Source organism: Bactrocera latifrons, unplaced genomic scaffold, assembly GCF_001853355.1.
Source record: "Bactrocera latifrons isolate USDA-ARS-PBARC rearing strain unplaced genomic scaffold, ASM185335v1 scaffold_48, whole genome shotgun sequence".
In the NCBI taxonomy this organism is placed as follows: Eukaryota; Metazoa; Arthropoda; class Insecta; order Diptera; family Tephritidae; genus Bactrocera; species Bactrocera latifrons.
Genome location: NW_017537134.1, coordinates 798442 through 826154, shown reverse-complemented (window position 1 = coordinate 826154; position 27713 = coordinate 798442). Strand labels below are relative to the sequence as shown.

Genomic DNA, 27713 nt, shown 5'->3' with positions numbered 1-27713 from the left:
AAATGATCCTAGTATATATAACAACTATTCCCACAGCTTGCTTGGAGCCACTTACCGAAATTGAGATACTTTTTATGCACACTCTCGTAAGCGGTCCATTCAACCGTTTTGTATCGACTTCGCTCCTGTCGACTACCGGGATGTTCGCCTTCCATTTGTTCATTCGGGTTCCTGCGAAGAAAAGAAAGCGAAATATATGCTTTATACATTCGAATCCTTTTGGTCTAATACTTTAAATTATGAAAATTAGGTGAATTGCAATATAAATTTTTCTTAGTTTTCTTTGCCTATTGTTGTATGTGTTGATTAGGTCAAGAGCTAAGGTATGCACTTCTTTGAAGTTTTATTACTCACCCTGTACGCACGAAGTTCGACCAGTACAGCATTACCACCTCCGAGAGATTAATTTCTGTTTTAGTGTAATTTCGTGTGAAATGACTGAAACCACCCACCAAAGGTGCGCCGAACAGGTAGGGTAAGTCCTCGCCATGAATACAGCCTTGGCGCTGAAACCAAAAGTAGAATATAGACAGATGCATAAAAATATATAGAACTACAGCCAAGTTTTTTGAAATAATTGAATAAAACTCTCATGATTCGGATAATTCCGTACGGTCGGTTGGGCGAACGGAGGATAATCGTTAGAACTCTTTGAAGTCTAATAAATGCTTGCTGTTTTATCTTCATTTCATTACACGAGTGAAGTTCTATAAAACTCCTTATATAATATGAACTATTTCTTGTAATATCCTTGAAATCATCCACTTTGCACTTACTATGACGAAATATTTTCCTAGAACCGTAGCACAGGTATTGAGTTTTCAAAGGGTTCTCATCAACGCTTAGCACTCTTCAGTGCATTTGATGGCTTTGGAATGTAAGTAGGAGTATGTACGTACATATGTATTGTACGCAAACGCTTTAGATCACTTGATGTCCCTTCGTGGGTTTGGCGTTGGAAAAGCTCGCATTACCTCACTTCAACTCTAACTTATGTTGGGCGTGGTATAACGGCAGTTGTGTATGGGCATAAGGCGTAATGCACTCGGCTTGCCTTGAGCCGCTTCCGAAGCACTTGGTATTGCAGATAATTGCCTACATAAGTTGTTTGAACGTTTGCTGAATTGACTGGTCTATATGCCCGCACTACTTGCATATGCGCATGTGTGCACTGAAGTGGCGTCGCAGTTCAAATACTTGCGTAGCATAAATCCATATAAATTCATATGTGCATTGGTATATGGGGTTAAAGGAACTTACTATATAAACTGCAATCTGCAATCAGTTGAACGTAAACAAATCTTAGCAATGCGGCAGTTATGAATTTCTGTAGCAGATACGAAACGAAAAGAACGATTGTAATTCCCGGAATAGCTGGTTATATCATCCTAACTAAAATTGCTTTTCAGGCGGTCAAGTGACAAGATGCGGAGAGATTTGCGTGTTGAAGCCAATAATCTTGGAATGCTTTCAGGAATGTAAGACTTAACACAAAAATTTCGAACCGAAATTGAGCCAGAAAAAGTCACATATTTGACTTAATTTATTTGCATGTAGGCATATACTGGATAGTTATTAATAGCTACACACGTATGCAGACATCAAACGTGCAATCGAGAGTTTCACATCGCACGTCTTTCTTAAATTTGCTTTTTATAGTTTCGGTAGAATTTGCTGCTAGAATCATATTTATTGTTAGCAACCTGTAATAGTTTGTTAGTAATTTTTGAACCAAATTTACTCAATTACTTTATTTGGAACTGAAATTCTGAAGCCTTTGAATTTTCTTAAGCTTTCTTGGAGAATTGAACAATACCAAAATTTTGTAAAAGATTATTTGGAAGTCACAGCGCAATCTAACGCACACTAAGGCCTCTAGTTGGCACGGAAATCCAATCTAATGTTTCTGAAAACTAGTGTTTCCCCTGAATTCCTCATATGAATATAGTTGCAGAGTACACATACCTAGTTAATATCGAAATTATTTACATATGCTTTTAAATATAGAAATATGAAAAGGAAATTATAAAATACTGGAAATATTTTTATAAGTCAAGTTAAAGCTATGAGAGAACTTACCTGAGGATAATCCCCATATCTCGTCTGATAGTCAAAGACGTACAAGTACGAATTGCGATGATCCGCCGAGTGTAAGTCGACGGTTTGGGCAGCGGGAGCCACAATTTGTGCATCGCTGAGCGCTTCCAGTGTTTCATCGCTGCAAATGTGAAAATAGGAGAACAGATACAAAAGTTTTCAAAATCGAAAGTGTACCTTACATAAAAAATGCATAGCTTACGAGTACAATGCTTAATGTAAAGTGTAGCTGTTGCTAAGCAATAAGAAAACAAGAATAATTGTTAACTTCGGTTGCGCCGAAGCTGTAATAACCTCCAACAATGCATAGCATAAAAGAATCTTATCTTGATTTTGATCGGCCAGATTGTATGACAGCTATATGCCACTGTGGTCAAAGATTCTATTTTGACCGATCAGTTCTTATGTCAGCTATAGTGTTTCGATATCGTCGCTTTCGACCAGTGAGCAACACTGCTCATTTTTATATACATTTTAGAGGTCTCCGAGGCTTCCTTCTGGGCACTACAAACTTCGGCGCAAACTTCATATACTACGCCCTGTTCAGGGTATAAATATATGAATATCTGTATACTTGTATGCATTTATGAGCATGAATTGAAGTACTAGATGAGCATACATAGGTATGAATGTGGCGATTACAATTATGCAATCGGGAATTGAGTATGTTTTGCTTTTATGCTCCGTGCAGTTATCTAGTATGCAGTATTGGCTGTACATAATAGTATTGCGTAACCATGGATTTTAAACCGGTTGAATTGCGCTTAGCTTTAAGCTATCTCCCAATATAATTGAAATTGCTCGTATATTTGTGCGTAGCTTCTGATGGCACAAACTACTAAGTTTCCACCTACAAGCGAATTTGGTGCATCACTTATTTCGAGTGGTTTGAGGATTCCATCAAAGCAAATTTTTGAATCCTTCATCTAATAGAAATCTCATAATAGTGTTAAATATTTGAAAAATTTTCTCATATTGAAATACATAATTACCTAAACCTAAAGCTTTAATATGGGCTCACCAAGATCTTGACCCTTTTATTCATATTTACGCTACAACATATTGTGGTGACAAAAATCTGTCCATTTATTTATTTCATTAAAATATTATATACACTGACATATGTATGTATACATACGTCATAAAGTGAACTGAAAACTGAAAATACGTCTATTGAGAGGACTTCGTCTCAATGCCTTTAAGGAATTATTTTTGGGGGCTTTATTGTGATACCTTTACTTGTATTTAAGTTGGTTACCCTGCTCTAGGCTTTTGATAGGGATTTGTCAAGCAAGAGATGTGAAAAGCCAAATCCAGAAATCTGACTGAATTGAGGCGTCCATTAAATTGATAACTGAGGCAATCCCGACTTCAACCCACCAAGCGGCAATGAATAGTTTTCTAATTAGGTATCACATATGCGTGGCTGAGTATGGAGTTTATTTACAGACCATCATTTTAAAAATAATTAAATATAAAAGATGAAATAAAATTTGCTTTACAAAAATATAAGTGTAATGTATTGATGGAAAAAAGTAATTACGGTTTGTTTTGTTTCACATTTAGACTTTGTGATAATTAGCCCAATAAGGCACGCAAAATTTGTGTGTTGATATTTCCAACTTTTGTAAAGAAATATTAAATATTTAATGGTTATACAAATTCTATGGTATCATAAGCGATAATTAAATTATTTTTCTAAAGAAAAAAAAAATAAAATAAATTTATTTATCAAAATATTATACACGAAATTAATAAAATGAAATTTAATCATTCACATTTGTAATTACAATCAACCACAGCAGAAGTAGTGAGAGAGTGATTTCGAATAAATAAAGTCAGTATTATTTCATTTATCCATTTGCGAAATTCATGCTGCATTGATGAATCGAATTATGTTGCAACACTTTCGCCATATATTCGGTCAAGTTTCAAATATTTTATGTAAATAGCATGATTGGATGTATACCGATTTCAGGTAGCTTTGTTGACCAACCAAAGTTATAAGTGCATTATTTTATTAAATTTTACAGATTAGCTTCGACGTATGTGTGTATTAAAAAGCCTCTAAGACAATTATCTAAGTATACGGCTCTCAAGGAAGGCATCCTGTGATTTGGGATGAGAAAATTTGATTGATGTTCTTCTAATATATTACTTAATATAAATAGTTATTTACAATTAAACGAAATATTTTTCTATTACTTAGGCTTTAAAGAATATGAAACGTGAGGATTGTGTTCCAAAAAATATTTGGCATCTACGAGGATATGCATACGTATCCAGATTTATCATGTTTGCTTTGGTGTCTGTATTTGTTTTAAATGCTTACCGTATATTGATTGGATGCTGTACGGGTCGCTCCCAATCCGTGTACTCATTAACAATCGTCGCGAATATTTCGTTCAGATGATACGTGTACGTGTTGCGTACGTAGGCCTTTAGTATTTTTGAGCGACGATCCGCTTCGATGCCGTACTGTACGTCGCCGGAATTGAAGGAGAAAAATGCCTCGGCACGTGTCACGCCAGCCAACAGGTCATATCTGCGTATTTATTCGTTTGTTTGTCATGCAAGGAAATGGAAAATAAAAGCAAACGAAATAAATTAAAACTGATTGTGGTAAGAGCAGGCAGAAAACGATACACACACACAAGCACGCACACACTTACGCTCCATGCAAACCTACATTTCCGTATAAATTTGCGCTCATACATATAAGCTGCTTGGTTTCAGATACGCGTTAAATGCATTTTTACATGTAAATTGGATTTAAGCCGAAACGCCGAGCAAGAAAAGCGAAGAAAGGTAAGACCAGAGCGATTTAAATGCAGTCTTTGTAAGAGTCCGCTCAAATATACGTACATATGTGTGCATATGCAAAGGGAAGCATACACACACTCGCAAATGTCGTTGATCATATCAGTTGCATGGTTAAAGGGTATGCAATATGTGGTATGTGACCTGTCTGCAGTAAAAAGGATTAATATTCTATCTGTGTACTCTTCAAAATTACAAGAAGGGGCGTCACTGTTTGCTACGTAAGCAATACGTGAAAGGGCCAGGAAATGGAAAACAAATGAAATCAGTTAAATTACCGTTATTTTGCACTGATGAAATCAATGTACTATATACTGTATTACAAAATAAGAACTCTTAAAAACATGTTCAATATATGTATATGTATGTACACAAGATCATATATAAAACACATGTGAAGCAAATATCCGTGTGCAAATACATAGACAAATAAGTTGCACGTTATTTTTGAAAATATTTTGAAAGCGTATTGAATTGAAACTCAATACTTCATTTACCAAAATTTGAGGAGAGGCGAATCGAACAAATAACTAGCATAAATGTTAGAGAATGGCATAATAAAATGGAGATCTAATAAGTGAGTAGTAGGCAGGGGCTCGCTGAATGTGTATCTGCATTGTTGCGCTTTTCTTGTTAAAAGCTAAAACAAACCGAAGAGATGAGTGAAAATTCCGAAATGGTTCTCATCAACCAAATTTAAGTGCCAAAAGGTTAAATATGAAATTGAATATGTTATTTTTGCAGTCACAATAATTACTTGTATGAATAATAAACCTATTGATCAGTTCAGGATAAATAAATTTCGATACATATATTTATATATACATATATATTTGTTAGGAGAATAAGCTTTCTCCGTATATGAACCCATTTCACACAAGCTGGTATTCACGTGGGCTTCCGTATAGATTCTCGAATCTCAACTCTTAAGCTGGTTTTATTGTCTGATAAATCATTTGATGTTAAAATATCACTAAACTCAAACTCTACCCTTTTGAGTGAAAATCTGTTGCAAAGCTTAAGTAAATTTCGCGAGATTCTGTCATAGGAATACAGGCTCCTCTAGGTTTTGAGAGCAAGAAAAAAAAAAAAAAGAACTAAACGGTGAAATTTTCATCAATTTTCCTTTCTTTTCACCAATTCTCCTTTCAAAACAACTAATAATTATATCTTTACATACTTCTATTTGACATTTTGCATTTAATTTTGCTTAGCCTCTGTTTCAGTGTTATCTTTCCATTTTCATTCTAAAAACAATTTAATGCCCTTTGGCTGCAAAATTGTACAATGCCATAGACTAGTGAGCTACTTGCTGAGTAGTTGTACAGCTGGCCTTGTGAATTCGCCACCTTCTGCACTGCTAAACTACCCATCTTCGTGTGTAGGCATCGTGATGTGGGCTGCTACTACCATATTTCCATTCCTACAGGTCAATGCCAACGTAACAATGCTGCCTTGTACTTTATACTACATTTATAAATATAAATACTGGTTCTTGAAATTACCTTCGATATTTATATTTCGAAGCTACTTTTAGTGAAAGCTGCTTTGTTGCCTAGTTAGTAAGAACTTTCACAAATGTCTGTAGATATGATTTGTTTCTGCCTCACTAGCATCTAGTATGTTATAACACAGCTGGCAAAAATAATAACTTCCTGTCTATTAGAAACCAACAACGAAGCGATTTGATTTTATAGTAAGTAAATAATTTTTTGAATGCTATTTAATATTAGAAACACCAACTGATACTAGAAAATCACTTTAGACGAAGTAAAGATCATACAGGGGAAAAACATAGTTATACTAAGTAAAAAGGCAAAGTGTCTTCATTTGTGAGGAGATTTGTTCTTCTTGACACTGGCTTCTATGAATCAAAACAAGCCGCCCCCGTGTACTTGAGATTATCTGATATTAAGCAAATCCGTTTCACGTAGGCAGAGCTGTAGAAAGTATGGAATTAATTAAGAGTTTATGAAAGATTCACGGTAAGTGGCTGCTGTTAACGTCTCAAGCACCAACGCGTGTGGTGTTGTCAAAGTGATGAAGTAGCTGTTGCAAAATAGTTGAGTTAATGATAGAGACACGTTTATAAGTGTGAGCAAATTGCTCAGTGAATACATTTACTAATTTTGTAAATATGTACAAATTATAACGTTCATCTAACCTAAGGCATATGCGCTCAATGCCGATAGTTCTGCATAGATGAAATTACGGAGTGGATGTAATTCAATTAGTCATAAGCAATAATAATTGATAAAGATGAAGGATAAACATTTTTTAGTTAAATAGCTAAAGAGTACGAGTAAGAGAGGCTTTACTTTTTTCTATGACGATTTCCTCATGACTCCTTAATCACTTAATATATTTGCTTATGCCCGCTAAGCAATTATGTTATGTGACGCCGAAGTAGAATTTGAAGCAAAACCGACTATTAGACAAAACTGTCAACGCCACATATGTATCTGCGTATCTGCGTGTATGCGTATATGTAGTAGTATGCGCGTAGTGCTGTTTCGTGTTTCCTTGAAATTATGTCACCATTTCTGCATTATTTAACACTAATTAATGCAAGATTTACGCTAATGATGTACTAATATCGATGTATTACCCACATTATGGCCAAGCGCAAATTTATGTTAATTACTAATTGCCTGCACATATCCGTAAAGGGTGGTACACAAAAGCTTTGTAGTGAAAGCTCCAAGTTTGAGGAATTACGAGTTTACAATGAGGTTTCTCTGACTGAAATCATACCAGTCTGAAAAGTATGAGTATTACGCCAATCATATGGAGAAATGGCCCCAAAAGGCAGGATTGTTACATCAAGGAAACAATTAAAAAAAAAAAAAAGACATGGACGAATTAGAAAAAAAAAATTTTTTTTTTTTTTTTGAAAGCAAAAGTAGATATTCGAAGAAACCAAACAGCTTGCCGCAAGAGCGCCTTACCAATCGTCAGTACTTCTATCGCAGTAAAAATTAATAAGTTTAATCCTTGCAAAGACGCTATAAGCAATTGAGCATTGATATGTTTAACCAGTAAGTAAATAAACACAATCATTCACAGATTTCAATCTTTCGACGAGCACTTCACCGATATTAAAACCACCCACTCTTTGCATTAAAACTGTGTAAACATAAATCATTCACAGGTTATAGGCTTTACATACCTCGACAGCTTGTTAATGGCTGTTTTCCTCATTAATACTGTATTAAAATGAGAGCAAATTGTAGCCGTCGCCATTGGAGTTTAAGATGACATTAAATGCGCATCCGTGCGTTAAGCAGCCACCACAGCAATTGGAGAAAGCGGATAAAGGCAAGTCGGTAATGTGTTGTAATCCCGTTGAAATACAGCGCACATTACAATCAACGATATAATGAAGAGGAGGCAGCAATATGCCCACAACAGGGGGTTCAGGTTGCAAATTGAAAGTGGTCATGTAAATGAAATTAATTATTCATGGTTTCATTATTTCACTCAATAAGAACTAATTCATATTACTTTTGCATGATATTTATGATACACTTAGCGTCTACAATAATTACCGATATTTTCCAACTGTCCTGGCGTACCCCAACCACCCGCTGCTGCGATGCCTGCACCCCCGCCGAGGCCACCGCCGGCAGCAGTCGATGCTTGGGCTTGTGCAGCAGCCGAACCGGGCGCTGGCGGTACATAATCACCACCATCAATGACCACACCATCTATACTGGGACCAAAGGCGAAACCGAACTCTGGCTGTCGTATGGGCACGCTCAGCAGCTGCTCCAGTGTCTTGTCGCGTAGACACTTCATTAGATGCGCATGTGACAGGTCGGGCGCACAGTTCACGTGATGCGCAACGATGGCCGCATATTTAGCAGGGTTGCTTACCAGCGACCAGGGTGCCAAGCCTGAGCCGGACATCAGTATGGCGCGGTTAAACAGGAGACCTAGTCATAAAAGAGATGTTTGCTTGTTTTATATATTGAAATTGCTGTAATTATCTCTGCTATACCTTCTGGCACCGCCAGTGAGGAGATGAGGAAATGCACACAGGCTGCTCCGGTGCCATGACCCGCTAGGGTTATACTCTGTGGATCGCCACCAAATGCAGCAATATTTTCCTTAAGCCAGTGTAACGCGGCAATGATGTCCATTAGGCCATAGTTGGCTGGCAGTTTCGAGTAGCGATCTGTATTGGCATTTAAGAAACCTGGATGGGGAAGTAAGAATTGGATTTTATGTTAAAGAAATTTTAAAGATGCGAAATAACTATATTTTATTGTATCTGTTGGGAAGCAGCTGAGAATCGCTTGGAATAAGAAGTGTTACTCTGACAAATGCAGAAGTATTGTAGCCGCTCAGCAAACAGGTAAACTACCTCCTTTAGTTAAAATGCTGGAAATGATTAACCCATTACTTTAAAAAAAGGAAAACTGTGGAGAGTCTTCGCACCACACCATGCAAGAGAAGAAAAACTCAACCGAGCTGTTGCATGATGATTGCAGGGAGGTAAACTCAATATTTATGCGACACTCTGGTCTTAACTTCTGTTTGGGATACAGCACTTAAAGTATCTCACATTCTTTAGCGTTGAATTTACCTACGGCAACTGCTGACAAAATTCCGTTACGTTCGGGTTTTTCAATCGCAGCAACATTTTAAGCAAAATATTTGTGCATGACTTGCGCTGTCTGGCGACGAGTTTGAATAGTCACTTGGCGCATCCCCCGCCTTCGTATACGAATATATATACATATATATATTAATGTGCATGTGTTTGCATTTAGGTCAACATTGCGCTGACTCTGTGCGGATGCGTTCACTCATGTTTATCTCACTTCGGTCTGTTCAAATGCGCTAAAGCCTAAACTCATTACACACACACACGCCCATACCACCGTGTCCATATAAGCGGAACGTGTTGCAGTTTACGCTGAACGTTCCGGATTTCGCATGCTTAATCCGTTGCAAGCATAGCGCCGCATAACTGGGGGCATGTGCAATACATACATATGTATGTATATTATGTACTTGAGTGCATGAGAGCTACACGGATATGACAAATTCACACATGCAATTTAATGTAAGCGCAAAATTTTTTGTCACCGTTATATCTATGAAAACATGCTGCAATTGAGGTAAACAAGTGCATATTTACCTTTGTCGCTGCCGCTTGCCACATGCCACGTGTAAACTTAGTTTCGAGCAAATCTGTGTTAGGTCAAAAAAAATACTTGTTCGCGGTGTAACGGGTGCTACGTTTCGGTTCGGCAAAAAACTGGTTTAAGCAAGTCATACATTATGGAATAAGGAAGAATTGTGAGTGACTTCTTTCGGGGAGTGCCGAATAATGAAAGCCCAAATTGGTGCTCTATTTATTCTGAGAAGACTGATAGCATGAAGCCATAAATATACTGCACTCATAAACTGAAGATGTGAAATATTTGGATCTAGATCTGCTATATATCTACCTTTCCAATGACGTGGGCGTTATTTCGGTATTATAGCTATCATTAAGCATTCTTTGCGATTTCATTCAAAAAAGAAGAAAGAATGCAATATTTTTCTCAGATAAGCTTACAGCATCCAAATATATCAAATCTTGTGTTTACCATTGCTACCCAGCAATTCGATTTGCGCCACAAAACTGCACGCACCCTTTATGTGGTGACATTTTTTCTCGCACTTATTTGCAACGCGTAGACGCGTGTCGGTATTTGAGTTCGAGTTCATGCAGCTGCATTTGGTAGTAACCGCGCTTAGTTCTGTATGTAGTATTTTCGATGCGTCAAATGTGCTAGCGGCAACCGGTGTGTGTCGACTAAAGCTGGCAACTACGCGCGCTGCAGCATGGCATCGCCAGCACGCCTTTTTGCCGCCACCAACATTGACGCCGCCATCAACCTTCTAAACTCGAAATCCAGTTGAATTTTGAGTGAAAAATTTCATTTAATTTTATAGCCAACATTCGCATTTGCGCCGCGCATAGTGGGCGGAAACAATTTGAATTGCTGTGCTGCGCAAACGAATCATCGCATTTGCTTGCTTGCCGGACTGGCGGTATGTGTGTGGGTGGCTCATGAAAAATTCATAAAAGCAAAAGTTGCATTTATAAATTCCAAAGCAGCTAAACACTAACAGCAGCCACAACTGCGGCATTGCAACACAACCAACTCCGACACCGCCAGCAAGTAACCCACGCACCGCCGCAAAAATACACACACAAACGCTCTTGTATGCGATTGAAGCGCGGAAGGCGGTTTTTTTTTTAGTTCGGAGGGTAACTGGAAAGCAAATTTCATATGCAAATTGGGAAACAAATGAATATCACGTAAAGCTACGTTCTATGCTAAATAGTAGTAAAAGTTTATTTTCAAGCGTGTCCTAAAGTGTAGTGTATGTGTGTGTGTGCGTGTTTGTGCATGTGTAAGTGTGTATTTACATTAACACCGCTCCGCTGTGTCATTGCAATCTGGGCGCTAATTGTGCTTTTTAATAAAGTGCACGTTGCATATATATTTGCATAAAATTTTAAGTGCCACACAGAGCAGGCGCGCTTAAAATACACATTAGCATGCATATGTAGCGGGCGAAAGTGTGTTATTGGTGGTCTCTGCTGAAATTGCGAAAGTCCATTTATTTTAGTCTTATGGCCCTTTGTTTCCGAAAACTGCTGCAAATTAATATTATATGCGCAGGGAGAGGGGCGAGCTGCACCAGCTTTGCAGAGAGTTTTTACATTAAAAAAATGGCTAAGTAAATTAAAAGTGGGCGCTCAAACGCGCGCTGTTCTACCTTGCTTTAATTAAGCATTTGTGTTTTTGATATTCTTGCTATTTGAAATTCGTATTCAATATTAACTAATGTGCCCGTGTGCTTTGCATAGAGGATTTATAAAATATTGAGCTATATTTTTGCTATTAAAGGCGGTCATGATGCAAGCAGCCGCACTGCAGCCAACTTAAGAAGTCCCAACTAAGCGCACTACTCATCAACCAGCTGAATTTAATCTTTTATCTGTACAATTTCCTTCCATTGGGGCCCTTTAGAGTATCGAACGGTAATGCTGTAATGCTTTCGCAGCACTTTTGACTTACATTGAATTATATTGAATTACCAATTCGCTATCTCTTTACTAAAAGTGTAATTGTAAGCCCAAAATATTTATTTTTACAATTGAGGAGCATAATCGCCGATAATTGTTGAAGTGTTGGTACAAATGATCAAAACTTACTTCATAAACAACTAATATTGGAAAGTTATTTGAAGTAAAATAATAATTGTTCTTTATACCTACCTAGTATGCCCAGTCGATAATTTATTGTGACGACAAGTATTTGTCCAAAGCTCGCCAACACCGAGCCATCATACGGATTCCCACTATTCCATTCATAGGATTCGCCATGTACAAACACTACAACCGGGTATCTAGTTTGTCCGCCACCACTGCCACTACTACCGCCCGCATTGTTGCTTGATCCGCTGCTGCTGCTGCTGCCACTGCCTGAGGCGTCACGTGAAGCGACTGCAAGGAAATAAGATGTTGCATTTGTTGAGAAAACCATAGACAATGTAAATTTACATATTTGAAATAGATCATTTTTGGGTAATAAAATATACAATGTGTTTGGGACATACGAAGGTAAGTTTAAACTAATTTCCTGTAAGAAACCATTTTTTGTGCAAGGTAAGAGTAAGAAATCCGAAAACTTGGTTAGTTGAATTTTTCACATAAATTTTGAGGTTATGTGAAAAAAGTCTATATACAGAAGTCATAGAACTTTTTATTATCGGCAACTGCTTCCCATAGGACTGCCACAAAACTAGATAGAACGTTTTTAACTTTTAAAAATTCATTCAATCTTCATCTTCAAAATTAATGGGTATTAACTGCTTTCAATTTACCATTTTCAGCGGATTCTGCTCGAGTCTGAAATGTGTTCCATCAATCAGATTGCTCCACAAACTGCTAGTGTCAGATGTTTTTATAAAATGTTAGAGGATTAATATGTTTCTGCTGGAAGAAAGTGGATATTGTGACTAAATATGACAACTAGTAAGAATATTTGGTTACCACATTTCAGGTAATGATCAGCACTGCATTTCATTTGTAATCTCAACCATTGCTTGCTTATCTGTAGTTACTGCAAAGTGCATTGCAAATTTCTCATGAGAACTGTTTGGTTACAAATTGGTGTTTGGCTTTATGATTAAGAATTCAAGTTGAGAAATTATAGGTTTATCGATGATGGCTCTCTATAATCATAATCATATTTTTTATACTACAACGGTTTGGCTGAATCTAGGTGTGGAGTTAATTACTTAATTATTATCTTATTAATTATGATCTAATCTATTAAATATTTACTATTTATGTCTTTGCCATCACCAAGCTACCATAACTGCTAGCACAGTTCGCAGAAAATGTCTTCTTCGTTTTATATATAAATAATTCTTCTTCTTTTCTCTTTTCGCTCTCATTGCAACTCCAGCATCGCTAACTAAACTGGCATACTTGAAGTCAGTCACAGTTGAAAGATGCAAATTTGCTCGGTCTGTAAACTGTGAATGAAACTCTGTGTATGCTATTATTTTTAACATGCTTTAATTCTCTAATAATTACTTCCGCACTTACTCTAACTCAGTAAACGGTTGATAGGCAGCACTTTGTTTAAACGTCGCCCATGAGTTAAGAGTTCTTTTTTCTATTTTTTGCTTTGAAGCTTTTCTAAAAACTCATATTCACAGCGTTATTAATAGCCATATATGCATAATGAAAATACAAGTGTACTACGTGTGGTATGAGTAACTCAAAATCCGTGTTCACAGGCTGGCATATACATATGTGCGCATGTAACGGTAAATGCAATTAGCGCTTTAGTGGCAAGAGTTAGTATTTACATAGAATTAATAACGCTGCTTCCTGCAACTCTGGCGTAAGCATGCATGCGTATGGGTGTGTGTAAATTTGCCTTTACAGATATTAATTCCCATTGGCGTGATATACAGTTAGCGTCATTATTACATAGTTAGCCATTAATCACCGGCTTAAGCTCACCGATTGAGGCTCCTGACAGGAATAGCAATCGCACCAAACTTAAAACCCAAAAGCGTTTCGCTACAGTAAACTGGTTTTACGGTGAAACAGCGCCGGCATATGAAAAACAATGCAGCGTAAAATTAATGATGCTTTGCATTGCACTGTTGCCTGCCAGTACGGTGTGTGTGGCAATTGGCAAGGCAAATAACATACTGATGGAGTGATTGTGCGCTGAATAAAATTAGTGAATGGGCCAAAAGTAGTTAACGGACATTTGTTGTGCGCGCTGAAAGGGGTGAATTAAAGCTTTCAATACAGCCTGAAGGACGGGTGCGAACAATTCAATTAGGTAGTTAATCAGCTTTGGCGCTAAATAGCACAAACTTCAACTGGTAGTTGGTTAGTTTTGTGCAGTGCAGTAGTAACTGTGACGACTACATACCGGGATTCCATTCACTAAAGAATTTTGGTACCAAGATAATATTTTTATTACAAAACTCAAAATACTTAAAATGAAAGGAAACGTGCAGCTTTCTTTCGAATTATGCAGGAGAAATGCGAAGAACTTTTTAGTCCAAGTAAAGTCAAATTTTAATACATTTTCGGAGCTCGAAACTTATACTGCCGATGTGTGAACATTGAGGCAGCATCGTATATCTCCAGTGTTACCAATCAGATTGTGTCATATGTGCCGAAGAGTATTGGAAAGATGAGAGCTTCATTTAACTAAAAAATATTTGCCTGTAAATGCATGAAAAAGGTCTTGACGCCTATTGAGTTCAGGAACTTTGCGCACCATGTGACTCTATCTGTCAAACTGTTTGGTTTCTATGACAATAATTAGATGTTCAGCTGATTTCAGAAAGAGTGAGAAAACGACCGACTACACAAAATTTCAAAATTTTGTTCATTCTCTCTTTATTTTGTGCGGTTATTTAAATAATTTAGCATCCATCAGTTTTCCTGGGAGCATCATCTCTTTGAATGTTGTTACCAGAAAAACTATCTAAATATTTTTCGTAAAAATTTTCATAGTGTTTTTAAGCTAATAATAATATTTTTGCCATGGATACTTAAAAATGTTACTTTAGGGTCTTTTATATTATGTACTATGCTAAATTACCTTGTTAACACAAGCTTCAACCTGCCACTGGCTGTCAGGCTTATTCGCATTGTATTTATTCACATGCACTTTTCCTACAGGGCACTCAGTTGCCTACAAACGGATGCATCTGCAATTGAGTGCATCTTTGAATAATTGCTTCAATTAGCACGCTGCTGTACAAATCTACAACCACAGTTGATTATTGATGAATGGTGCAGTGATTGACACAAATACTTACACACTTAAATAAAGTAGAAATTAGACATACATACATACTAATGGAATAACGGAGTGTTGGTGGATATACTCTACTGCATAGTTGATGGATTAATTTCAATTAGTGTTGCATTTCCATTAAAAGTGAACGTTCGAACCTAATTGCGTCAATGGCTACAGATATTTTTCTTCACAGCAATAAAATGTGTGCAGATAATAGTCGCTTATTCCATCTATATCTAAACGATTCTACCATTTTCTAGTGCTTAGCAATTGATTATAAGCTTTAATTGTATGCGAAGGTGCTAAGAGAAATTAGTTGTAGCATCAGGAAGAAAAAACTTTTTGTTGGAAATAGCTAAGGTTAGGTTAGATCATGCTGGGTAATCAGCATAATATAATAAATAATGAGATAAGACTTGGCAAATCAATCAATTAAAAAAATCATTATTTTAGTTTTATTTTCAACAATTTTATATTTTAAATAAAAACCTAAAGTTTTGTCCTTAAAGCTCCCTGTTTTATTAATGGTATATTGCACTTCACATTTTCTTCTTTGCACGGCATTCGCATTCACATGACAAAGTTGCTACAGTGCAATTGAACGCGATGCTTATCGATTGATGTGGCATGCTCGTACCATTTCTGCTTACATTTCTTTTCGATTACAAAATAAGAAATATATTACTGTTTTTATATTTCTTCTGCTCAGAATTTTTATTGCTAAAATAAATGGAATTGCAGAACTTGAAACATTTTCCAATCTGTCTTGCATGGAAGTGTGCAAAAAGTTGAGTTAACCCTTTCAGTTGTCAAAGTGAATGAGGCAACTATTCGAACAAGGATAGTTCATACAACTTTGATTATAGTTACAAAATAAAATACTTAAAAATACTTCGATTTTAAGTTTTCTACCAAAGTTGCCTTGTTATGAGTGTTTGTTAATTAAAGATTTCTTATTGCTGCGAAGACTAAATATATGTATTAATACACTTACATAAATACTTAACCTATGTTTTATAAAATTATAGATATATTAAGTCAGCTGTCCAAGTAAAGAACGTTCGATGTCTCTATTCTGAAGTGAGTTCGAGAAGAAATATTGATTGTTTTCTGTTTTATCACCCATTTTATTATAGTTGGGTGTAGTATTGTATTATCAATTGTGAAATAGAATACAAAAACCGGAAAATACAAACTAAATTCTGCCATATTTTGATATAAATAGCCTAAGATATTTTTGAGTTTCATCTATGAGAATGCCATAGTAAATCAATTTGAAAAGAGTATCTTAAATGCAAATGCGCTGTTCATTGCTAAACCCTCATAGCATCTTACAAGCAGTTGTATACTTGGCTAAGCCACCAGCTTTCGACTGGCCGCGCACCATTTGTGCGAACTTATAACCAACCACTTCCTACAATTAGGTACTAAATTATTGGCTTGCTCTCAAAACCATTATTTTATTTGAAGCTTTCTTTCATTTGAGTGCTGCATTAAAAATGTGGTTCTGTTATTTAGCCGCATGCGTTGCGTTTCACAGTTAGTTGGCTTTCTCCTGCTCTTACCCAATGACCTTTCCGAATTTTTTTTCGATCACACGCTATGCGCAGCTGCAGTCCGCTACAGCCTTCTAAGCTCAAAAATGTGTTTGCTTCCTGCGCTTTAATGTCTTTTTAAGGCCGCGTTGCCAAAACTTTGCTCATTGTCTTCAAGTGCTGGGCGTCTCTACTCTATTGTTTGCTACCTACACTAGTTCACTGGATTCCAACTACCATTACTCCACTGTTTTATGACCCAACGACCGACTTGATTTCTTTTTCTTTACAGTTCCTCAGTTCCTTTCAATTTCTCTTCGCTATTTCTATGTATTTCGCTTGACTGCAGGTCGGTTGGTGGGTCGATTGGATTGGTTGCTTGGCCAGTTGCTAAGTACATATTGGCATTCAATATTTTAGTGGCTTTTTATTTCTTTGCGGCTACTCAGCGCAGAACAGACACGAAGCCCTTCAGCAGAAAAGTAAAGAAAATAAGGCAAAAGTTTGCAGTGATGAAAAAATGTGCTTTCCTGCACTGTTGGAAAGTGGAGCAGCAAGAAAGTTGTTGGAAATATACTTTAGCAAGTGCAATTTTTTATTGCTCTTTTTATGGCATCGCAATGTGGCATGCCACACAGCGGTCACCAGTTACGATGACTCAAATTTCTTTTATCTACTCGCGCAACTTTTCATTTCATTTTCATTTTATGTATTCTGCTAGTTTTTTTTTACCTCACTTTCTCAACTTGAGACTGCCGCAGCTAACTATGAAAGACGTGCCACAGTTGAGAAAGAAGTTGCCGCATTAAACATACTTATTATGCGCTGCAATCGCGTTTGCATTATAAAATTTCAATTTTGAAATAAAATATGCCCATGTATGTGTATAGGTGCGTGTAGCGGTGTAATATATCTTTCATTTGGTCTGCGCAGCTGTTGAAAAATTAGGTATTGCGGCATTTATTCAGAGCCGCAGGCAACAAATGATTTATTCACTCAACCCCAACAACAACTCACCGAGCTTTATTCGCACATCAGTGCATTAAAAGCTGACTTTCATACATTCATTTGAAATCAGAAATAATTTAAACGCTCACACGTGCACTTTGCGCAGTCTATTGATTTCTTTGCGTTCGGCAGTTAATGTTGGCAGCCACCAAATTGATAGGAGACGAGATAAATAAAAGTGAGCGCATGAATTGCAGAAAGGCGAAGCTAGACGTAGATATGCAGAGCATTCATTTCAGCAGCTGCTCATAAATTTCAATGCCACGCTTCGTAATAATACCCGAATATTTCATGAACCATCAGAGCGTATGAGTGATGCAAAATATTTGTGCAGCTCTACTTCAGGTACAACAGTATTTTAAAGGCATTGCAATTTGTAAAAATTAACTTAAATGTTTTGTAAAAAGATATAATTGTTATGTAATTATTATTTGTGGATTTTATTTATTAATTCAATTAATTTGATAGAATTTGAAATCACCGAATACAGAAGAATTCTTGGTGACATTTGAAAGTTACATTGTTCGTACATTAAACAAACTTTCACAAAAGTATACGTTTGAAACTACTTTTTTCTTAAAAATTTCTGACAAAATTTTTTTAAATTATTTAACTAAAAGAAAGAGAGGAGACTGATCTAACACAAATTCTTAGGGTTTCTTAAGTTCTTAAAGCATTTTAATTCGAATGTAGTTCAAATATTTCGAAACTATAAATCTGCACGTTTTAAATTTTAAAATTTTTCCATCCAACATTTTTATATGGACTGCCTCGTATTTCCATGGCACTCCTTTATATTTTATAGGCATGTCGTGACAAGTTTTCTGAATACAACGCATAAAGGCAATAAAAATTACATTTCTGCGGTCTATAAAGCGTGAGTAAATGCGGGAGCATTTCAAAAATGCTGTCGGTTGCGAGCAGGAGCCAACGAACTTCTGCGAGTAAATGGGAAAATAGGTTAGCGATTTTGCGTTGAAGGTGGTGAAATATGGCTCACGAATTTTAATAACAACAAAAATATCGTTGATTTATTGGCATTTAAATATCTGCAGAAACCCGTCATACACATACATACATACCTATATCTTTTGTTGCCGCCATTGTGCCGCATAGATGCCGTTCTGCGCACAAAAATCAACCCATGAGTGCGGTTGTTTATTTAAGCGTGTTTGTGTGTGCGCCTTTGAATATGCAACTCAAGCTTAATGTGTAAGACTGTTTTCCCCACCTTTTCGGTGAGCTTTTGGTCTTTTGATTACGTTTACGTGCGGACGCATGAAATATGCAAGCACTTAGCTCTTTGATTTTATTGTGGTTCTTGATAATTTCATTTCACTTCTCCTGGCGCTTTTGGTGAAGATGCTTTGTTGGTAGTGGTTGCTTTTAAGGTAATTTAAGTTGTAAAGCATCAGCTAAGGAAGTTTATCAAAACAGTAATGGTTATAAGTTGATTCATTGCTATGCTCGACGTTGTAACGATGTGGCGTAGGTTCATTAGGCGAAATCAAGGAAGTAGCAAATGTAAGCAATTTTTCAGCTATTTATGCCTTTGCTGATGTATTTTTTGCTAAATAGTTATTTACTCAGTTATGAAATGAGTCAAACGCCAAGGAAAAACAATCTTTCAGAAATAAAGGTCCAGCTCTGGAACCAATACACCCTTGATCTTGATTTTTAGCAACTCTTCTGTTAAGGAATTACATGGATTTATGGGTTTCAAAAACTCTTTTTTATTATTTTACTAAATTCTTCAATACCTTGTGGATATTGTCCTAAATTTTCAAGTTGATTCGAGTAGTAGTTTCGGAGATACAGGTTTGAGAAATCGTGTCCTCGATACTAGCTAGGCCAAATGCGCCGTCTTTATACGCGTTTTTCTCGAAAATGTATTTTTGAAGTCGTTTGGTAGAAGAGAGAAGGAGAACTACTCTCCCGATATTCATGAAATTTTACACAGGTCTTTGAGATACAATTTTTAAAGACTTGAACGAAGGATTTTCACTGAAATTTCAATTTTTTGTAAAAATGTCTGCCAAAATTACAATTTTCAGCTTTTTTGTTTTCTTCGTCTAAGTTCTAAGTTAAGGCTTTAACCAAAACACGTATTTTTTCACCTTAGATGATCTTGTAAAATATTATCCTGCCAACGCGGTCGCATCTTTTTTCAAGATGTCACCGGAAATGGCGTCACAATGACCGAGTTTAAATAATTTTTTTCCCAAGCTTTCCCAATTTCTTTGTTATTAGTGAGTGCTTGTAACAATAAAAAAATCTAATAAAATATTTATTTTTTTTTACGAAAAAAAAATTTCAAAAAGCGCTGTTTTATAACCGAGGAAACCGATGCAACCCCTTAAGCGCAAACATGCCGTCGACTTGAAAACAATAGTCGGTGATATTCCAATGGCTTACCAAAGCCCCTGAGACTGAATATGTGGATGTCAATGCCGATGGCTCACTTCTTCTTAACCTCATAACAAAATCAAATCAAAGCACCTCTAGCTCCCCTACAGTGAAAGTAAGAATTTTCAAATTTGCAACTGATATATTATATGCCGAGTAGTCACTGAGAAACCTTTAAAGGTTACATACAATCGTGGTTGAAAACGTGGAAGATTTTTGATTTCAGTTTCTGCAGGCTATTCTTTTGCAATTACTTCTTTCATTTCAAATTTCGTAAGGATCTGAGCTCCAGAGCCAAAGCTACATTTGTCAACAGCGCGCTCCACCTATGTGCTCTCAAGAACGTCTAAAAGCGCAATTATCTCTAAATGATATTTTCGAAAAGGATGTAAAAAAAAACTCAGAAATTTGTATGTACCCTTTAATGAAATATAGAAAGAATTTGTTCATGATAGCAATGTGTTTCAATGCCAATACTTATTTAAGCCATTTCTTCATTTGTCTTTATTAGATTCGAATGCAAAATCGAAACTATTTACATGCTTACAAATGAAATGTGAATTTAAACTCAAATATGCAAATCTATTGGTGAACGAGTGTATGTGCGCGCCAGTTCATTTATGCTGCCTATATGTACATATGTATAGTACGTACTTACCAACTTTCATGAACGTTGTTCAATTAAGTCATTGACCTGATTTCACGGCTGCTGCAATTGAGGTTTGCGGAGCAAAGCCAGCAGCGGCAGCAATGAAATATAAAATGGCATAACATAATTGGAAATTATGCGCAGCAGACAATAATGCCAATATAAGCAGGCAATTACCAACAAACACGTCAGCGAGCGCACAGCAACATGTGTGTGTGACTGAGTGTGCGTGCGTGTAAGCCAGAGATGTGTGCATAAATAGAAAATGGCGAAAATATGTAAACAGTTTTGCAAGGGAAATTGGAAATTTTTGCTTGTCAAATAAGCAAATAGATGAGGGTTTAAATAAGCGAATTTGCGCAAATATTTGTACAAATATGTTTTCGCTTTCCCACGGACTGGTTGTTGCAAAACACACGCTCGAATTGCAATTTAAAACACACACATATGCACTGCGTGTACGCATTTCGCATTTTACAAGCGTCATGTCTGCAGCACAGTCTGATTGTTTGTAGAAAAAAGGATGGTAACAATGACGTCTGTCGGGTGCAAACAATACGTGTAGACGCGTGTAATAATTACACCCTAGAATAGCAAGCTATACACCTAACCATTTTGTGTGTAGGAATATAGCGCCGAGGGAGATGTCGACATGTAGACGCGACAAGCAACCAAATGGAATGAGTGAAGTGCAGGGATTGTTTGTGGCATGAAGTATAAGCTTTAATTCTTTCTATATTTTAATAGTATAATTATAATAGTTGCAAAGAATCGTATCAATGAACACGCATGCTTCGTATGCTCATTTACAAAATAGCGAAAAGAGTGTGGGAAGTAAATGGTTCAGAGCAGAACTCATTACACAAATATCAATGTGTTTTAGTTATCCGTGGAGACTTTTTTACAAATTTCTTTTCCTATAAAAATTTCTTAGATTGCAAATTACTGTCGAAACTGAATATACCACAAATTAATTTTAAAAACTTAAAAGGATTCGAAATCAACGCTGCTTACTAAAACGTTAGAAGTTATTTAAGCGATAGGAATGCGCTTGGATGTATTCCTTTACTTAACCTATGGGTTTCAAGCATGTTCGATTCGCTACTGTCTATGCATATTAACTAGAAAAAAATTCTATAAAACAGCTTACAGAAGGTTTCAAGACTGGAGCATACTCTTGTAGAACCCCCAAAGGTGATCTGGTCACCAATGCCCAGAACATACTTAAATTATGGAGGGAACACTTCTCCAGCCTGCTTAATGGCAGTGAACGCACAATGCCTGGAGAATTCGAACCCGACTCTCCAATCGATGACGATGAAGCAGACGTTCCATTGCCCGACCATGAGGAAGTTCGAATAGCAATTACCCGCCTGAAGAACAACAAAGCGGCGGGGGCCGATGCCCAATCCACAAAAAAGGAGACCCCACAATTTGCGCCAACTACCGTGGGATAAGCCTCCTCAATATCGCATATAAGGTTCTATCGAGCGTATTGTGTGAAAGATTAAGCGTATTGTGGAAAAGACCCGTGAAAGGAGAATCGACACTCACCACCTCTTCGTCGACTTCAAAGCTGCTTTCGACAGCACGAAAAGGAGCTGCCTTTATGCCGTGATGACTGAATTTGGTATCCCCGCAAAACTAAAACGGCCATCTCAACTTCAGGTTGAGCGACACCAAAAGCTCCGTCAGAATCGGGAAGGACCTCTCCGAGCCGTTCGATAGCAAACGAGGTTTCAGACAAGGCGATTCCCTATCGTGCGACTTCTTCATTCTACTTCTGGAGAAAATAGTTCGAGCTGCAGAACTAAATAGAGAAGGTACAATCTTCTATAAGAGTGTAGAGCTGCTGGCGTATGCCGATGATATTGATATCATCAGCTTCAAAACCCGCGCCGTTAGTTCTGACAAGGAAGCAAAACAAATGGGTCTGGCAGTGAACGAGGATAAGACGAAATATCTCCTGTCATCAAACAAACAGTCGTCGCACTCGCGACTTGGCACTCACGTCATACCTCGTCTGTTGACAGTCATACCTTTGAAGTTGTAGATAATTTCGTCTATGTTGGATCCAGCGTAAACACCACCAACAATGTCAGCCTGCATAACTCTTGCCAACGGGTGCTACTTCGGACTGAGTAGGCAATTGAGAAGCAAACAAAAACTCTCTCGACAAAAAAAAAAAAAAAAGCCAACCTCTATAAGTCACTCATAATTCCCGTTCAGCTATATGGTGCAGAGGCTTGGACGATGTCAACACTGATGAAAGTTCTGCGAAAGATTTATGGTCCTTTGCGTGTTGGCCACGGCGAATATCGCATTCGAAGAAACGATGAGCTGGATGATATATATGACGACATTGACATAGTTCAGCGAATTAAAAGGAGCAGAGGAAGAGGAAGACCCCCACTCCGTTGGAAGAACCAGGTAGAGAAGGACTTGGCTACGCTTGGAATATCCAATTAGCACCACGTAGCGAAAAGAAAAAACGACTAGCGCGCTTAACTCGGCTATAGTCACGTAAGAGGTGTTAAGAAGAAGAAGAAAAAATGCTTTAAAGACTTATTAAATTCTCATTACTTTGTACCTTACTTCTGCTATAGCATTACATCATTGGCCACTTCCGCGTTCATTCATGCCAACAAACTTCTTTGTAGCCCTACACGAGCCTGTATTAACATGGATTTAAATTTATAAATAAACCTGCGTTATCATCATATCAATGGCAGCTGATACTGCCTGGCACCTCACTTCAGCGCTTCTAAACCATGTCGCACCAATACCAAAGCATATCACAACGCTTCACTTCACAATCATTTGCTGCATCACTTTGTCGCTCACCCTCTCTGTATGACATGTGTTTTTGTTGTTGGTGTGCTGGTTTGAACGTATATGCTGCTGTTGGGAGTACTCATTTCTGCTGCCGCTTTTTTCTGCTGTTTTTGTAATTGTTCAATAAAACCATTTTGTCGATATTTCCACAGACAAAAAAGCGGAAAGCAGAGTGTGAAAAGTATGAAATGAGGACATAAAATGCCTCGGTCGCTTCCTACTGACAGTTCGTTTTGCTTACTCAGTACATTGCCGTTTAACTGGGGTACACTATATGACACTGCTCGGTATGAGTATTCGGAAATAGCACTAACGCTGCATACTCTTGTAGCAACAATAACATAGAGCCGCTATTCGCTATTCTAAGCTACTCAAGCAGAAGACATAACGAAATTTTAATTTTACCACAATTGCCGCTTAATAGGGCGTGAATGTGCATAAATATGGCTATAATAGAGATATGCATGTGTAGTTAAGTAAAATATACCACGTAACGGTGTTTGACTAAAAACTCTGTTGATAAATATTTATCAGCAATTTATACTTTTTCTGATAGCTGAATTGCGAAAAAGCACATTACACATTGATCGTGTCTAAATTGCTGGGTATCTGTGTACTCCAAGTAATATAGCCTTAGTATATGCGCCATATGCTGGTTGGATTCAACACAAAAACAAAAGATAAAAGATTAGTCACAAAAATTGTTTAATGAATACTGGTCGATATTTGGAAAGGAACCATAAATATTAAAGAAAGAATTAATACTGAAATTAGAAATAAGATAAAACAAAATCAAATAAAAAAAAGATTACTATCTTGAATTGATTACTCGATTTCAAGCGGTTTTTGTACCCTGATCAAAGACGAAGTTTGTTGTTGCCAAGAGCTCCTGTCGGATTCGGGAAGGACCTCAACGAGCCACTCCATACCAAATGAGGCCTTAGATTAGGCGACTACTTTTCATACGACTTCTTCAAACATCTCCTGGAGAAAATAATTCGGGCTTCGAATATAAATGGAGAAGATCAATGTTCTACAAGAGTGTACGCCGATGACAACGATATCATTGGCAATAAGAATCGTGCTGTTAGTTCTGCTTTCTTCCGACTGAATAAGAAAGCGAAGCAAATAGGTCTGGTATTAAACGAGAGCAAGGCGAAATATCTCCTGTCATCAAGCAAACAGTCGTTGCATCCGCGACTTGGTGCCCACGTCACGGTTGACAGTTATAACTTCGAAGTCGTAAATTTCGTCTCTTTTGGAACCAGCATTAACAACAACAACAATGTCAGCACCGAAATCCAGTTCCGGCTAAGTAGGCATTTGAGAAGTAAAATTTTCTCTCGACGAACAAAAACCAAACTCCATAAGTCACTCATAATTCCTGTAGTGCAATAGGGTGTAGAGGCATGGACGATGACAACATCTGACGAGTTGAAGTTACGAGATTGCGAGAAAAGGTCCTGAGGCAGATTTATGGTCCCTTGCTCTTTCTTAACGGCGAATATCGCATTCGACGGAACGCTGAGCGAATTAAAAGTTCAACGCTGGCTAGATGATATCCGAATGGATGAAAGCATTCCAGGGGCTTATTCTGTAACTCGATTCGAAAAAAAACTTACTCGAATTCGGATTTTTTATATTCTGTAACTCGATTTTCGGATTTTCAAGCCAATTTTCGAATAAAATATTGGTTAGCTTTTGAGTTGTAGAAGGCAAAAACGAAAATTGTACGTATTTGTTCAGGCACAGGGTGGTACAACTTTAACTTTAATTATAACGTAGATCCGAATTTTGAATATAATACATTTACGAATCGAAATATAGAATAGAACCCCAGCTATGAGAGTATTCTAGCCGCCGTAGGAAGCAGAGGAAGATCTCCACTTTGTTGGAAACACCAGGTTGAGAAGAACCTGGCTTCGCTTGGAATCTCCAATTGGCGACACCTTGGGAAAAGAAGAAATGATTGGCGCGCTATTGTTAACACGGTTACAATCACATAAGCGGTTTCTACGCCAGTAAAAACGAAGAATATATATTAGGTTGCCAGAAAAGTCTTGCGGTATTTTCGCTAGTTGGCGCTGAGAGCGCGTAGTTCTAGTTTTGTTCGTCGCATCGGATCATGCTATACCTTTTTGGAAAGCTCATTTCACGCGCTAACACGTCCTTGATTGATTGTCGTTTCTTTTAAGTCGTTCGAGAGTTATAGCGTCGCAAACATGAAGCAAAATAAAGAGAAAATACGGCATATTTTACAGTACTACTACGACAAAGGCAAAAATGCATCTCAAGCCGCCAATAAAATTTGTGCAGTTTGTGGACCCGATACAGTTTCCATTTCCACCGCAGCACGATGGTTTCAACGTTTTCGTTCTGGTGTAGAGGTGGTCGAAGATGCGCCACGCTGCGGAAGGCCTGTCGTCGAAAATTGCGATAAAATCGCTGAATTGGTCGAGAGAGACCGGCATAGTAGCAGCCGTAGCATCGGTCACGAGCTGGGCATGAGTCATCAAAAAAATTTTATGAACAATTGAAAATTCAATAAAAAACACCGCAAGACTTTTTTGACAAACTATTATCTTTAAGAGTAATTAATGTCTCCACTTATGAAAGACTCAAAGAGAGCTTTCAACAGCGCAAATAATCCAAAGGCAGACTACTATATTACAAACTGCAAAAGCCCTCCATAAAAATTATCTGAAATTATATCGCCACACGTGCGTAATGTTTGATAAGTTTTTGATCATGATCATGAAAAGGCACAAGATAAAAACCATTCACACATACACATAAATAAATATAAGTAACGCAATGAAAACTTTCACTCGCCCATCGGAGGTGCGGACTACCAAAAGTGACGCGACGATAATTTATCTAAGCTTTGACAAAATAAATTGACTTCAACTTGAGTTATTTACAAACGACTGAAAAAATATTTGCATTTCAACATTACAAATACATGTGTGTGTAAGTGTGTCTGTCTGTGTAATGGAATAAGTCGGTGTAAAAAATCTTCGACTCGTTAGAAAAATAACTGCTTGACAACTTATTTATGTTTGATAAAAAATAAGAGTAAGCAAAAAATCTAACACGCTGAGTCAATACATCACGAACGGAGAGCACTTCCGGCAAAATATCGATGCTGCGATGCGGCCCACCATTTATTTGCCTGATTTGGCAAATGAGCCCTCGTAAAGCAAATTTCTATATGCAAACATTAGGGAGTTCAATGGTGAGTGGTGGTGAATGGTGTAGCAAATAAAAAAGTAAAACAGCAGCGGTCGCAGAGGTGATGCTGACATATATGTAGTGCGGCGCTCGTGTTATAAATTACGCTTAACGAACGACACTTTATCGTGCGAAGGGAAATCGTAAACTATGTTCAAATGAATTACGGAAAAAAGCTGTCAAAGTGGAAGGAAAATAAAGTAGACAGCAAAAAATCGCTTTATAAGTAAACAAATCGAAGGACTTCTGACCCGCTGACAACATTTTTATACCCAATGGTGCTCAATACGGTAGGTGTTGAGTTGTTTAGTGTAACTACTTTTCGTTCTTGTATGAGTTGAATATAGATTCTTACTTCTCACATGGAAAGTCTAAGGCATTTATGTATTTTATTTGGATTTATAGGAAAATGCATGTCGTCACTTTAAGGTTCTATCTGCTAAGCGATGAAATTTAGACATAGCAAGACTTATCTTTTCATTCAAATTTACACTGAGGCGCTTACAATGATTCAAGGAACAAACTAACCACAACTTAAGGTTAATATACTGAAGAAATCAATACTGGATTACTCCTAAGTCCAGTACATTAACATTCTCGGTTAAAATAACGACAGAGAAAGATTTTTACTTAACTTCTTCAAAAAAATCTGGCCCCAATCTCTTCATTTCCAAAAAAATGTAATGACGCTAAGTTTGTACTAAAATGCATTCAAGACAGTTCATGCATAAATAAGCAAATTCAGCGTTTGGTTTTAAAGCCATTCGAAAAAAAAAATGA

The 27713-nt window shown here is 37.2% G+C and overlaps 1 protein-coding gene across 1 annotated transcript in view; it reads right to left on the bottom strand.

Annotated features, from left to right (window-relative positions):
* The window catches only part of LOC108973429 (neuroligin-4, Y-linked), a 117185-nt gene that overhangs the window by 4199 nt on the left and 85273 nt on the right, over positions 1–27713 (bottom strand). The window contains exons 5-12 of the mRNA XM_018940688.1: positions 12203–12430; positions 8918–9115; positions 8466–8852; positions 8087–8123; positions 4430–4642; positions 2080–2218; positions 355–506; positions 56–171 (exon numbers count right to left, since the gene is read on the bottom strand). Of these exons, the coding sequence (XP_018796233.1) occupies positions 56–171; positions 355–506; positions 2080–2218; positions 4430–4642; positions 8087–8123; positions 8466–8852; positions 8918–9115; positions 12203–12430 (1470 nt within the window). The remainder of the gene's footprint in view (positions 1–55; positions 172–354; positions 507–2079; positions 2219–4429; positions 4643–8086; positions 8124–8465; positions 8853–8917; positions 9116–12202; positions 12431–27713) is intronic.